The sequence below is a fragment of the Xiphophorus maculatus genome, chromosome 2 (assembly GCF_002775205.1).
Source record: "Xiphophorus maculatus strain JP 163 A chromosome 2, X_maculatus-5.0-male, whole genome shotgun sequence".
Lineage (NCBI taxonomy): Eukaryota > Metazoa > Chordata > Actinopteri > Cyprinodontiformes > Poeciliidae > Xiphophorus > Xiphophorus maculatus.
The window spans coordinates 16,732,115-16,747,786 of NC_036444.1; the positions used below are offsets into that span (position 1 = coordinate 16,732,115).

The 15,672-nt window shown below is 39.6% G+C and overlaps 1 protein-coding gene across 4 annotated transcripts in view; it reads left to right on the forward strand.

The window, feature by feature from the left end:
- The window catches only part of mob2 (MOB kinase activator 2), a 62,517-nt gene that overhangs the window by 37,739 nt on the left and 9,106 nt on the right, over positions 1 to 15,672 (forward strand). Inside the window, exon 1 of one of the 4 annotated variants that reach the window (XM_023346627.1) lies at positions 11,092 to 11,303. The exons of the other annotated variants lie outside the window; for them this stretch is intronic. Within the exon in view, the coding sequence (XP_023202395.1) occupies positions 11,230 to 11,303 (74 nt within the window). The 5' untranslated portion in view covers positions 11,092 to 11,229. Of the gene's footprint in view, positions 1 to 11,091; positions 11,304 to 15,672 lie in introns of those variants that run through there. 4 annotated transcript variants of the gene reach the window in all.

The following is a 15,672-nucleotide window of genomic DNA, read 5'->3' on the forward strand; positions in this document are numbered from 1 at the left end:
AACAAATGTGTGTGTCAGTGAAGTGAGGAGCACCGTCATCCACTCTCACTCTCTCTCTCTCTATATTGATTTGACCTCCCGTCTGCCTTTCCCCCCTCCATCTCTACACAGCAGCATCTGCCGCCAACCACTTCCTTCACCCCTGACATTGACCAGCCATCTGGGCACATCAGGCCTGCTGTGGGAAGAATTTCATCTCTTGGAGTCATTAATAACATTTGCATGACATTTTTAACTAGTTCAGTCGTATTCAGCGTTCTTGGTTTTCATTCATCACTACATGATTAAGTGCTTCTGTTTGAGACTTACATACGTCATATTCTGCTATTATGTCTGCACATTTGACAACTTTTTCAAACTTTATAAACCTGGATAACAGCAAGCAGTCATGATTGGCACAGACACTGTGATTCATCTCTCAAAGTGTAGCACCTTGATCCTCTTTGCCAAGGATTTTTTTTATTTTTATTTACAATCGTCATTAATTATCTCAACCTGGCTAACAACCAGTTAATCTAAGCTCATTAGAGATTAAAATATGTTCATCATCTTGTTTTTGATGATTTAGTCAGCTCTCTGCCTCACTCGGTCACATGCTTCTCGTCACCTCTTTGCGAGCTCCTGGGTGTGACTGCTTCCTACGCTTTCATCACTCCTTGTGTTAATCAAGCTCACACAATGGAGCAGAGTTTCCTCTGCGATTAGATGGTGGGACGATCCAGTCTAGTCATCAGGGTAGATTGTTCCCCCGCTTCCCCAAAACTATGCATTTTTTTCCTTATTTAGGTAAACAAACACTCTTGTGAACTGAGGAAGTTTTAGTTGTTAGTAGTTTTTATATTGTATTCCCATTTCCGGGTCCTTTGGTAGAACAAATTGGCCTAAAACTTTGAATATTGAGTTGTAGATGATGAGCATATTTGATGGTTATTTTTGTGGCTAATTTTGAAGCACTAATTAACTTTTTGAACCGCTCCACTCAGAGGTTTGGTTTGAGCGTGTGTGTGTGTGCGCGCGCATGTGTGTGTGTGGACTGAAAAGAACTGACTGTACTGTTTTCTGAAAATGTCCTTGATCTCCCTGTTTGACCGAGTGGCTGTTATGATAAGCAGAGCAGCAGATGTGAGTCGGCTGTTTTTGGTGGGGTTTTTTCACCAAGCCTGCTAGACGCTGGGTGGGGGCTGCTGGGAAGACTTCAGCAAGGCTCTTCATAGATAGCTACTGTACAGAACATAATGACGTCTGTGAACGCACAAAGTTCCCACCGTGTCATGTGAAACATAAAATTAGAAACTGCAGAGAACAGCAGGAGTGTTTTTATTGGAGACCCTGCATCATTAGCCAAATCACGGAGAGCAAGAAACTATCCTTATGCTCTTATGTCATGATTCTTATTTTAATGAAGAGGTCTTACAGAAAAATAAATCACTTTGGAGTACCAAAATGGCATCTACTTAAAAAAATATTCAAAAATATGTTTAGTTTTGTAGATCTAAGTTTAACAGACAGCTAAAAACTTCACCTTGATGACTTTTAAGCACTTGTCAGTCCTTTAGCAAATTCAGCCCAGGTCAGCTTGTTCTTTACTCCTGGGGTTAAAGTTCAGCAGGGCATCGGCCGGGAGTAAAATAACAACTCAAACACAAACATGCCAGATTGTCTGATTAAGTCAAGCACCGTCTGCCGGTGCAGGAAATGGGAGACATTTCCTTTGAGGATAGATTCCACCTCCCCACCCCACCCCTAAGCACACTGCTTTCATCTCTCAGTTCTGCCTATTGTTGCTTTTGTTGCAGACTGAGAAGACGAACAGTTATGTAATCTACCCCGAAACAGACTGGGGCATGTGTTACGAAGCAGACTGATGTAATTTAGCATGTGCTGTTAAGGAAGGCGTGTTGATCTTATCAGCCGTTTTTCTTTAAATCATGATCATTTGTGCCGACATTCATTATGGCTGACCTTGGGAAGACACTGAGCCTCATGATTGTCACATTTATGATGCTAATGCTCTGTGAAGTTCGGAGATGCACGTTTAGGTACTCAGGCACTGATTAATGGATTTTTGAAAAGTTGTCATTTATTCTTTGCTGTACGTAATTTGGCAACGGAAGCAAAGTTCTGTGCCTTTGGTTCATGTGCAGCTGTGTGTTTATGGTACACATGGTTGCGTTCTTCTTAATTTGGATATATGATCTTGAACATAGAGAGCACCCCGATCTGGTGAAGAGTCCTCACACCTTCTTCTCTAACTCCGGTTGCCTTTGAGACCCATCACCAGTTTCACCACAGATTCTTGAAAAGATTGGAAGCTGATTTAAGTTTATTTTAGTTTTGAACAAGTGCAGAAAAAGTACTAAGAGTCCAGAACAACTGGTTTTTCAATCAGTTGTTCATTCGTTTTTTCATCTAGCTGTCCATTTGTCCACCCAGCTACTTCTATACTTTTAACCATCAGTTTCTGTCAATCAATCAATGTCTTCATTCAGTCATCTGTCCACTCAACTTTTGTCTGTCAATTCTTCCTTCAGTTGATCCATCCATTTTTCAATCTGGTGGTTGTTTTAATCCTGCTTCAGTTCCACCTAGTCTTTAATTTGTCTATTATCCGTCCAGCCACCCATCTTCTTAAAGCCTGATTATTATGTAAAATATTTGCCATAGCTGCATAGTGAAGGTTTTTATTTTATGTTAAAAATGTCATATTCATGGACATTTGAGTCTGAAAAAAGAAGGAATAATACATAGGAACCCTGGTTGTACAGAGCGTTTTTCTATCAGATGATCTAAACCAATGTTTTCTCATTTTCTGAAAAGAGTGCTCTGTTCACCTCAACACTTCATACTCTACACTCTGATGCTCCACCCTGTACATCCTGTGCAAATATGGGTCCAATCCAGTACCGCTTCCCGCCACCGCCTCTTTCCATGATGCTCTTTCTCCTCTCTCCATCCCCTCCACCTTATCCTGCGCTGCACCTACTCTCACACACATACCCACAGTCTGCTTTTTGTTCTCCTCAGCAAACATCAGCATGTCTGACTGAAGCCTCTCCAGTTGCACCGCTTTCCTACGTCACCAACACCCACCGCTCCAGCTCCCCAAACCCACACTTATGCTTTGTGGTTCTCACTTTACAGTCTCTATTAGAATGCTTGTCTCTGTGCTGTCAGTGCATTCATCATGATTTGGTTTCAGGTTCATGTTTATATGCAAGTATCCACGCTTCTGTAAAATTTTTAAAAAGTTTTTTGAAACAGGAAATTGGTGTCCATTCCTGAAGATATTTGAAGAAGCAAAGTGTAATCTCCATCAGTCTTTACATTGAAAAAGAATGTATTCTGTTTAACTGCCTAATATGAAAGTCTTTCCGCATCTGCTTTTCAGACCAGTAGATGGCAGTATTGATCCCATAACCAAATATTTGTGAACCAGATTTGGAATGCTCTCACAGGCTGATGCCCAAACAATCCTGGGCACTGTTGTGTTTCTTGAAGCTGTAATCTGAAGGTAATGTTTTGCTTTGGATCAGAAATGTTCAGAATTTTATCTGCCTTGGAGATATCTGCAAACATGGAGGTTACCAAGTCTCCATGCCAAAGTTATCGTGCACTTCCCAAGAAAAGAGACATTCCTGTCCGTCTCTGCTGCTTTCTCTTTTTTTTTGCTGGGTTATTAGAATTTTTGGTAGACTTTGAGCTATGGGACATGATTATTTCTTTCTTTTACAAATTTAAAGTCATACCATAATATGCATGAATTAGAAAACTCATGCATATCATGAAGGTAGATTGGAATTGGCTCCCAAGCTGCATTTTCTTTTTCTTGAACCCTTTTACTGGCTGAGTTGATGCTGCACCTGTTTTTTTGGATGACTTCACACTGTCATGTGGTTAATCTCCAACACTGAACAAGTGACCTTGTCCACAGTCCTGTGGCCATTTGCAGGATAAAGACTCATTACATTTTCGTGCCTGAGGACTGTCACATTGTAGGCATGGTGGGAACTTTTATGATGCTGCACCATTTCACCGGTTGGTCTGCCAGTCAACTGCTGCACATAAAAAAAAAAAACATCAACAAAAAGCTCAAAAAATGGTATCAATCAACTGTTTTATGCCTAATTTTGAAATTCTTTTTAAAAAATCAGTCTCAAGGCATTAGTTTCATTTTTCCTGTCATTTTGGTGTGAAAAGGCATGTAAATAGAGAGAGGAACCAGTTTGGTGTAAACAATTTACAAGCAGCTTAGCAAAAAAGAAAAGACATATAAGTGGTAATGGAGAAATTTACTAGCACAAGGTGGAAAAACACATTTGTTTAAACTGTACTTTTGCCAGAGGCCACTAGTGACAAATTGTTACAACAGACAGACATTAAATTGGTGCAAAATAGCCTTTACAAATCTATACCCCTATTTTGAATGAATTCATTGCAGTTTTGTCTTTCCTTGCCTGTAAACAAGATGTATTGTGCCAGTGTACATACCTGTTCATCAATTTAAGTGTCTTTGTAGTTAAATATTTTTAATGAATTATTCAGATAAGTTATTGTAAAAAATGGCTTAGTCTCATTTGTAAATAAATATTTTTCTCTGAAGGCGCTCTATTTCATCCAATTTCTATTGATTATGATTCTGTTTCTATGAAGTCCATTCTTACAAAACATTAAACTTTAAATACAAACACTACTCAGCACAGCTCTGATTGATTGCCCTTGACCCATTGGACTCATAACCCCTGTTTGAGTGCGTGGTTTAGTATTTGACTGACAGGTGTTGGGCTCCCCAAATGGCAGCTCATACGATGGATAGAGACTCTCCTATTCTCAGGAATGTAGGGAGGAGGAGTTCAGCCGGAGCTCAGGGCATGTTGTGACAGGCTCCCACCCAGATGCAAGCTCTTTCAGTCTTATTGTCCAAACTGTTTTTAATCCAACGAGTCTTTCTGCTCTGGTTTTTGCCTCTGTGATCTATGATTAATTATCTTTTTCACCTTTTCACTCACTTTCTTTTTGTTCTTTACCAGCTCCCGTGGTTTCCTCTTCTTCCCTTCCAACGCTTTTTCTTCGACAGGAATTCATATCGTATCCATGGAGATGGTGATTTATATGTCTGGACAAGAGTCTGGTATTTCTCATCTCCTGTCTTCCTGCAAAAGTCCCATGAACCATAGGGAGAGAAACCCTTCAAGTTTTTCCTCTTGGTTTGCAAACATGAAAATAACTATGTGCCATAAAGAAGGGAAGAGCTGAACATTTCAACATATGATCTAACTTGACTACTCATAAGCATGAATGCAGATGCAATTAGGCGGACAAGTATTTTTCATCTCAATCTCATTGCTGGTGGTAAGTGGAGCAAAAATTGCAAACGTAGCGCGTTTGCTTGTGAAGTGCACATAATCAAATTCACAAATACAAAAAGCCAAGTCCAACAAACTTAAAGTATTTAACCTTTTCATTTGCTTTAGCTCTCCTCTCCTTTGTTTAGCCAGCATTTGTGCAAAGAGCACAGGCATGTCTTTGCATGCTGCCCATCCCCTTCAGGAATGTTGAGCGATGAAAAGATGAAGCAGAAAAGTAAGAGAGAGGGAGAGAAACGTTGAAGGATAAATGCTGTGAGGCTGGAATGGAGAGAATAAGTGGAAAGAGAAGGCAGAAGCAGACTTGAGTTTAGTTTTTATGAATAGCACTGGTGCTTGAAGCTCTCTGTAAATGCCTAAACTGGTCTGTAAAATTAGGTGCCATCACTTTTCTAAGTAAAAGTAAAAGTTAAATTCTGCATTTTGTGACTCAATATTTGTTATGTCTGAGACACTCTGTTATCAGCGTTTTGTAAATGCAAAACAATTTTTTAAAAATATGTTTTTGCTTAGATTTTGTGGAACTTATTGACAACAAGAAATAGAGAGAATGGGGAGAGGACATGCACCAAAGTCTGTTAGTTCCTTCTTCTAGGAGGCTAATTACGCATCTTTAATGTCTTGCTCATCACACAGTATGTTTGTTGTATAATTTCAGCTGAACTGTATTAATCAAAGTTTTGTGGCCAATATGAGATCTTTTAAATAAACTATTTTCATTTAACATAGTTATCAGTTAGTGAGGCCAGCATGACTAAGCCAGCAGTTTCCCTTGGTAGAGAATGTAGACCTAAACTCTGAGATTTCTAAATTTGCTCGTTTCATTAGAGGTTAAAAACATAACAAAATGGTAACATGCTATTTTGTTGTAGTATGTCCAACCATACTGTTGTATGCTGAAAGCCTTGCTCACTCTCCCTGCCTGAATGAACTTCAGACATGTCTCAACAGTTTGTAGAAAATACACTTTTAAAAAGCTTCTTAAATCACGGCGGTTCCTCTGAGTTTGAGTCTCTTCACAGTAAATGTCTCCATGTATGCTCCATGTAAGCATCCAGGCTCATTCTGTATGTATCATTGTCCTTTTTTGTGAGAATGTACATTGTCAAGATTACCTCAATTTGGAAGCTAGCTCAGAACTGCAGTAGAAAATGGGTGGACCTATTTACACGTATTAAGGAAGCATAGCGGGGGTTTAACACTGTCCACACCCAAAGGTTTTGTTACTGCGACCTGGTAATTCTTGGGTTTAGGCCGATTTCTGATTTTTTAACCAGCCAGTCACGAGCAATCAAACTGAAAATTGTTCTATTCAGTCCACTGTCCAATTTCTTTGTGCATTTCTCAACTTTGTTATAGTTTTCATTGTCAAGCAAATACCTCACTTTCCTAAATAGTTTTGGATTTCATATTGCGACACAGGTCATTCAGTTCAGTATATCGCCTCTCCTGAAACTGCTGACCTTTATCTGGGCATACAGATACAACCCATTGGGCTCTGAGGAACTCCCTTCTGCACTGTTTTCACTAGCTAAGACCTTACCTAAACACATTCCCACAAGCCCAGAATGCTGCAGCAACAGCTCTTAAAAACCAGCTTGGACAGTGTCTGCTTTTTATGCTCTGACTTTGTCTAAAACATAGTTGGACCTCTGTCCTAGCTTTGATCTCAGGTGCGATGTGCTGCGGCGTCCTCCAGCTGGCCTGGGACCGGGCAGCTGGCAGGAATCCAAGGCGCTTCTGCTACGGTTCTGACTAATCTGCTGCTCGCCTGGAATCACAGTTGTTGTTCTTTGTTTTAAAGCAGGTGGAATTTGTCAGCAGACTTTCAGATCCAACCTGTTGAGCCAGCCAGTCAGCAGTTCTCATCAGTTATCTTTTTTTTTTTTAATGCTCCCTATAAATGAATCCTTTCATCTTAATGACATATATCATTAATCGAACATGCACAGTTACATATTTGTAACTTGTAGTAGCATGTGACCTGTAATCTTGACCTTTAACACAGGAACGGAGCCTAAATGGCGTGATATGACGTCAGCACTGTATTCCTTTGAATTTTGAACACGTTTTTCCCCAACTGCCTTTGCATTCCTTGATTTATCTGTTTGCATCAGTTATTGACATAAATGTCACTTTTTTTCTAACTTCATCAGATTATGAGTAAGCGCATCTTTTGTCACATGGATAATGACATCAGTGATTTTATTCACGTTTTAGTTTCTTTTTCTTCTTTTTTTTTAAAACAGACAAAAGGTCAAGCTGTTATCCTAACTTCACTTCCATGTTTGTTGGCTGACACACATCTAAGATTCTGACTAGTTTTTTTTTTTTTTTTGGAGCAGGGAGGCTAAATTTTAAATCCTAGATTTGGTTTAGGTGAGCAGGTAGGAGGCAAGTGATGCCATGTAGTGTCTGTATAGGAGGAGGAAAGGTGACTGTGATGAGAGCAGAAATAGTAAACCATTGTCTACCAGACCAAAGGAATGCGGCCGTTGGTTTCCATCTACGTCAGAAACACAAGCAGGGCCCAGTTTGCTGGCATCGCCTCCGTCTCCACCTACTCTCATAAAGGACAAACAGCTGTAGAGGTGTTACTATAAGCTGACGAGTTAATGGTAGACTAGGTTTAATTACTACTGCCCTTTAATTCTCATCCTGGATTCAGTGAATTGACGCCAAGCCTCTCTGATTTTGAAGAGATATCTGCCATCTTAGGTGACCACAAAGGTTTAATAGTTTGAGTCAAACTAATGGAAAGTTCCCTGAGCATTGAGCTTCCTGTGGCTTTGCATCATTCCTTGTTGGGATTTAAAGGCAAATAACACTTTAATCTGTTTCAAAACTTATGGTGGTCTGTTATTGCCCTGTATTTTACCTTTTATTTTATATTTCTAACCTCATTGCGTTAATATTAACTTGAAAATGTTTTATTTAGTTTTTTCAGTTGTAATGATTATGACCTGTAGATATTAAAACTCAGAATTTAGTTATGTAGTAAATTAAATATCAGACCAATATTTCTATTTTTTTAGTTTGATGGAAAAGACTGATTTAACAGTTGTCTAGCAGATGACCAGTGACACCCTCCACAAGACACACAAAGCCATTGATAATGGCTGGTTGTTCAGTGATGTATTTTTTTTTTTTTTTTAAGTTGAGTAGAAGGAAAACATGTAAGAAAAAGTCCACAAGCAACAAACATAACCACAGCCTTAAGAAGATTGTATCCAGAAGATAACCGTCACATTCCTTGTGTCAAGTCACTCTTGAACCAGAGATGTCAGAATTGTCCTGCCTGGGTTGGGAAGAAAATGACCTAGAGTGCTGTTTAGTGGTCTAAAGTCCTCTTTACAGATTAAAGCAGTTTTTCCATTTCATTTGGAAATCAAGTTTGCAAAGTTTTGGAAAAGAGTGAAGAGATACGAGAAACCAAAATGTGCACAGTCTGTGACAATTTTGGGTGCCATGTCATCTGCTAGTTGGACCAGTTTCTACTCAACTTAGAAAATGAAAAATTTAGGTCACTTCATGGTGTCTTCAGCTGAAATGCTGTATGGGGATGCTTGATTTTATTTTCCAGCAGGACTTGGCACCTGTCCACACTACCAAAGGTGCCAAAAGCTGTTTCTGTGACCATAGTGGTACAAACTGCCCTGACCAGAACCTCATAGAAAATCTATGCAAGCTGGGCTTCCGTTACAGCTCATATGATCTAGTAATTTATGCAAAGAAGGTCCAATTATGTATTGAATACATGTACTGTGTACAATGCATGAAAATACTTTTCAGCATGATGAGATTTCTGCATTGCTTGGTTTTTTTAATATAGTATTTGATTATCCAAGGAATTGAATTTTGGGTTCTTATTAGTTAGCCATAATCATCAAAAGTACATTAAGTCTATTACTCTGTGTGTAAAGTATCAGCGAGTTTCACTTTTTGAGCAATATTACTGATTTATTTTGGATGAGCTAATTTATAAAGATTCATAGTATGTAGAACCTGTCTTAACTATTATTCTGATTATTTATACATTCTTACAAATTCTAATTTTCCATTACATGGCTCTTTTTTTTTTTTTTACATTGTGGGTAGTAACTTGTTCCTCAGGCTGACTACTGAATTGTAGGACTCCCCTTTACATTGATTGAACCCTTTACATTCATTAAATGGGATTGCGGCAGGTTTTTGTAATGTAGTGCTAAAGTTGCATCTTATAGGCACTGATTATTGTAGAGAAACTGACAACCCACCCCCACATCTGGCTACTCCTCCTCAGTCACTGATTAAGCTACTCTGCATAGGCTCTCGCATGTTATGGCCTCTGTGCAAGTTTTTTCATTCTTCATGGGCCAAACTAGTCAGGCTTCTGCTATTTTTAGCCCCATGAAAAAAAGGTCTTCCTCCTCCTGTTAGTACTTCTCAGTTCTGGTTCAGCAGTAGGAACCAATGAACATGCCTCAGGACCAGCCATCTCCACCCACCAATTCCAGTTAAATGGGTGCACACCCCCAAAAACAGCTGCTTCTCAGGTCTTTTTGGATCAAATAGGGGCTTTTCCACCAGGAATAATGGCCTCATGTATCTGCTTGCCCCGAGTTTCATATGAGGAATGCACACTGCAGCTCTGCAGATTGCACAGATTGGTTTCTGTGATGTGGTAACTTGTCGGTCGTACACTTGCCACATGTGCAAAGACTGACCCCCATGTTCATTTCCTTTTTTATACATTTTTTTTTTGCCTTTTTTTGTCCCCCAGAGGAGACAATGATTGCAAGAGGCGACATAAACAAGCCAAGAAAAGCAGCGGAAATGTGTGAACACAACAGCAGAAACGGGAGAATAAGAGGGCCGTGTGTGCTGTCAGGCAATAATTAGAGGGAAGAACGGCAAAGAGAATGATAGTTTGGCAACAATAGTTGTAATTTTCCCATGAGTCCAACTTATAGTCAGTTTTCATAACTCCTTGTCCAAGTGTTGTTTGCTCTCTGACAGTGTAATTAAAATTTATAACTTACTTGTGCTTTAAATTATGTTCTTAAAATAAAAAAAAGTCTCCAAACAATTCCCCCCCCCAACAATAACCTTGCCCTGCAAAAAACATTTACAGCCTGATTCCCTCACTGGTTCTTCAGTCATGCTTGAACACGTCTAACTGTGGTCATGATTGGGTTGCGGGAATGGTTTAAGAATGAAAAGGAGGAATGTCACCTTGCAGGCCCAGCACCCAACACTGCACCGTTCACTCAGAGGCAGGCAATGCTGAGCAAATATTCTTGCTGCAAGCTTCTTCTTTTTTTTTAGTTGTAGAAATTAAATTGTATATTTTCTTTACTCTCTATTTTACAAACGTTTGTTCACTAATCCACTGATGCAATGTGTTGTTTTTTTAAATCTAATTTATTTAATAAAATTATTTACTACAATCTATTTTTCTCGTTTAAAATTGACGTCCTTAGTTTCTTTCAGCTGAGAAAAGCGAGGCTGTGTGCAAACCAGTTATTGCAACAGGAGTATGAAACCTTGCTGCACCTTTTTATTTCGCTAGTCCAGTTACAGTCTGACCACACCAACCACGTCCACATGGGCAGACGGTTGACGTCACTATGCTCCGCCTCCTACCTGGCTTCCCGCTTATCTGATTGGACGTCAGTAATGGAGCGGAGGGGGGAGGGCTTTCTGTGAGAGCTACTCTGAGATTTTCTTTCTCCTGTAAATAGTCAGAAAGTTCTTGTGGGACCAACAAGGTGCGTTTATTCTGTCGGACCTGAACTGGCCGAACAAGCGACGTTTTGATATATATTGTTTATGTTTCTAGGCTATGGTTGGAGATTATTGCTCCTCTTGTTAAGATAAGAAAGTTATGCGCCCTCAGAAAAACCCAAGACCTCCATTAACAGCGAAAATGGTCATTCAGGCAGTCGGAAAAGTACTAAGGTAATACTTTTTTTCCTAGTTTTCAAATTATTAGAAGTAATTTGTGAGTAAATTAATTTTTTCTCTATTATATTACTCTATTATTGACTAAGCATTTTTGTTTTTACCGCGCTGTTTTTCATATGAACGTCAGGTTGTCGCTGGGTTTGCGTCCTTCCAGATAAGGAGACGCGTTGAGAACTAGCGCCTTAACAGCGACTCATAAACTCTCTGTCGCTTAAACACAAGACCACCGCAGATTACCACTCAGTGATGATGATGAGGGGGAAGAGTTGCCAGGGAGTCGTCTATCTTTTTTTGTTCTTTCTAAAAAAAGGACTAAAAAGTCTCAGAGAAACTCAACCCTCTCCTGATGTTTTACATATTTAATTTGGGGGAAAATTTGGAGACAAATTTGGGGGAAAATTTGGAGACAAATGAGAAGACGTTTAAGTTGGAGTTTTGTGCTGGTGATGAGTCAGGAGATGAGAAGAATGGAAAAATATTTAGTGTTACTGGTGACTTTATTTTTTTTAAAGGGGATATTTAAGGAGAATTTTAGGGAAACGGGTTTAAAAAATTAAAGTAATTGTAGTTATCTGCTAAAAATAAAGAAATGTCTAAGGATGAAATTGTTTTTGTCAAAGCCTTTTAAAATCTACTGTGGGAAAATCTTAGTTGTAGGACAAGGTAAATAATGCCAGGTTTGCTTTCTTTCCATATTTTAAAACCATTTTCTTCCCCGACATTTAATCCATACTTATGTACATAAAACTAGATTTTTTATTTATTTATTTATTTACAATGTGTTATATCCCCTGCCATTTAAAGTTATAAATTTGGGGAGCTGGGTTCACGCTTAAAAAAAATGTCTGACAAACTAGTCCTCCATTCACAAACTAATTGCATGTTTCCAACTCTTAGCCATTATCTCTAAAGAGGCAACAATCAAGCTTTTCCTGGCTAATAAGGATTTTCCCTGTTTTATTTTAAAATTTTTTCCCCCTGAACTTTTACCACCGATTCCTATAACTCGTATAGACAGAAACTGTTCTGGTTCTTTGATAGAGGTAGTGAGTTTATGAATCCCACCTAAAATAAGGCAATTGGTTTTTGACTTTCAGATTAAGAGAGTTCAATCTCTTACTGATTGATTTTTGTGTATTCCAGTTTTAATCATCATTGTGAGTCTGTTGCGTTAGGGGACAGGCTCTCCTGGAAATGTTTCCTCTTACTTTTCATGTCAAAGGAGAGGTGTGTTTTTATTTTCCAGCAGTCCAAGAGCCGAATGCCTCAAGACAAATAGTTTTGTGACACAATAGCAGTATGAACGTTGATGGCGAGGAGGCTATCACCATCAACCTGTGCATGCAAAATACAGGCAGCTGAACTGAAAGTATTACTCCGTGGCGTGAAGTCTGTTGCAACATCAGCGACAGGTAGAGACAAGTCTTGTTGAACCTGCTTTTTTGGGAAGTTCGACCTTGTTATGAAGAAATCAGTTATCTCTGAGGAAATACAACAAAGAGGGAGATTTGACACACTTCTTCAGGGGGAAAAATAAAAACAAAAGTGGCTATGCCAAAGATAACAAGGAAGAAAGTTAAGTTAATGAGAATGACAGGAAGGGTTGTAGACTTGTAGCTCTTCTTTTAATGTGTTTCCTTCTCTGGTAAATTGTTGATTACCTTTGGTTTAGAAGAAGTTATAAAGACGAGCGGTAAGAATGGAGTGATAAATATAAGCTTATGACCCATTTGAGGTAAAAGATTTACATTTTTTGGGGGTAAAAAAAAAAACTACAACTCTTTGATGCAGCATATTTAACGATCTGATTATGTTTTTATTTAGATTTACAGATTATCATGCAGAGAATTCTGGGTTGATTCTTTTTTTTTTGTCTTTTATCAAAACAGTATTGGAGTTTATATTCTTACTGTGAAGTTACATTTTTAAAAAAGCCCTTAAGCAATGACTTACCCTTGCTTCATATACATACGTGTTGTGATGTTGATGAGGCTTCATTATGGTGCTGCATGGGGGTCCATGTGAACATTGTGAACGGGATTTAGGACAGGATGAGAAGAGGAAGGTGGGACGGTCAGAACTAACTAAGGTTAGTGGTTAAAACACTTTGGAGGCATAAAGTCTACCAGTCCAACCAAACAGAGAAGCTTCAGGTTTGCGTCTTTATTCCAGGAATCAAAAACGACCTGATTTTCTGTGGTTAGTTAAAACTTTTCTGAATTTAGGCTAACTATTTCAACCAAAGCCCCATCTCTTTCTTTAGCCTTTCTGGTGACTGCTGCGGTTCTGCTCTTGCCTGGCTGTATTTCTAGTGTTTGTGGCCTTCAGGGTGTTCAGAGCCTTTTTGTTTCGATCTCCAAACAGATCAGTGACCCCAGGGAGAACTGCCACTCCTAAGACTGCTCTGTTTATACACTGAGTAATTTAATCAGTTATTGTATTGCACTTTTAAAGTAATTATTGTTTCTATTCAGCTGATGATTGATGAATGTATAACAAGCAGAAGATCTCTGATTGTAAGGCCTTTGACCTCTGATTCTTGTAAACGCTACGTTTACTCAGGGTCACAGGGTGGAAAAAAAGCTCAAAAACTCATCATCTATTCTTTATCTAGAGATTTGACTCAGTTAGCATCAATCTGTCCTGTTCATTTTAAAACACCTCAACATTTGTCTTTTTGTTGGACTGCATTTTGTTTTTGAGGGCGCCCCGTGATTATTTTATGAACTATTAGAAAAAATCCCTAAAGTCTTTAAAGCAGTGTTGTGTATGACGGAAAGCTGAACTGAGCTTGTTGTTGGTGTTACTTTGGATTACATTGACTGCATCCAGATGCCAGCAGTTCTACGCCCCTTCCATCCGGAGGGCCAATTTCGGCAACAGTTGTGCAATATCTGGCTTGGCAGGAGCCCTGAGCTTCAGGGGAAAGTCATTACATGGAGGTTATTAAACAGGTGTCAGTTTAGTTACAAGAGTTTCCACACAAAACAAGTCAGTAAAAAGTGATGGGCTCTACCTGAACTTTTCCAAGCTAAAAAGCACCAAGGCTTTAGGGAAGAGAAGAGCGATTTGGGAGCAGATTGTTCTACTTTTATGAAACACTTGAGTTGATTCTTCTTCATGGCCCTGAAATGTTTCTCCCCTGTGATTCCAGGATAAATTAGAGCCAGATTCTGGTAGTGGGACTGGATTCAAATTGTACTCATATTCAGGCTAAGGCCATTTTTACCCCAGCTGTACTCGGCTACTTGTTTGCCACTTGGTCAGCCAACATAGAGCAACAAATATTTGCACCAGCCTGAGGCCAAGCAGATGTATGTTTGAACAGCCTTCGGCGGATGCGCACGCGCCTGGACAAACACCGCTTCTCAAACCGGACAAAACTCGCTTCTTCTAGATTATCTCAGAGGGCCTGGCGGGGTGAAGGAGGGGGACGCAGCTGTTGGGACCAGCTGGACCATGAAAAGTGAAAGGGGGCTGCAGTCAGTGTGGCCTTTCTGTGGTAGACACAGGTGTGTGTGTGTGTGTGTGTTGAGGGGACACAAGAGGAAAGGTAGTAAGTGAAGACGGCTTGATGGTTGGGGGTGTTGGGAGAAAGTGAGAGGAGAAAAGTGGAACAGCTGTTGGTCGTTGCTCTGACCTCTGTATCGGCCAACAATAAATGTCTATTTCCAGCTCTCCTCTGATCTGGACTTTTTTGGCAGAAACACATTTTCCGATTTCTTCTCCATTTCACAATTTTACAGCACTTACCTGCATGTGTTTGTGGGAGGGGCTATGAGCTGATCAAGATAAATCTGGTCCATTGATCACAATTCTATACCGATTTCCTTGCACTTCTTCCAGATAAACACTTTCTGATTCTGTGAATCAGAAAGTCACTCTTTCTGATTCACATCTTCATTTTCACTTGAAATAAGACGTTTTGGTTTGGTTTTCTAGGTCATCATGGGACTGCAGCTCTCTCCAGTCCAAAAACATGCCTGACCTCACTTTTCCCTTAAATTTCTGCCTTGTGCTCTGCCCAGATCTGGTGAGCAGAACGAGTCGCCTCAATGCCTTTTATGGTAAAAGCTTTTGCCAAGAACAGGAAAACCTGTGTGTGTTATGCAAGCCCAGATAAGAGCTGGTATAGACGAAGTTTTCTGTACCTTAAAATAATGACTTGGGAATTTCTTCCCCCCCACCTTGAAGTGTGGACACTAGAAATGGAGGAGGAGTTTGTTTGGAAAGTTATGAAACTGCAGAGGGAGAGAGGAGGACAGGAGTTGGCTGTGAAGCCGTTTTTCAAAAGATCCTTTCATACGAGTCGAACAGTTTTCTGAGATGCTTTACAAAACCTTTAGCTACAAGAACCGACGGT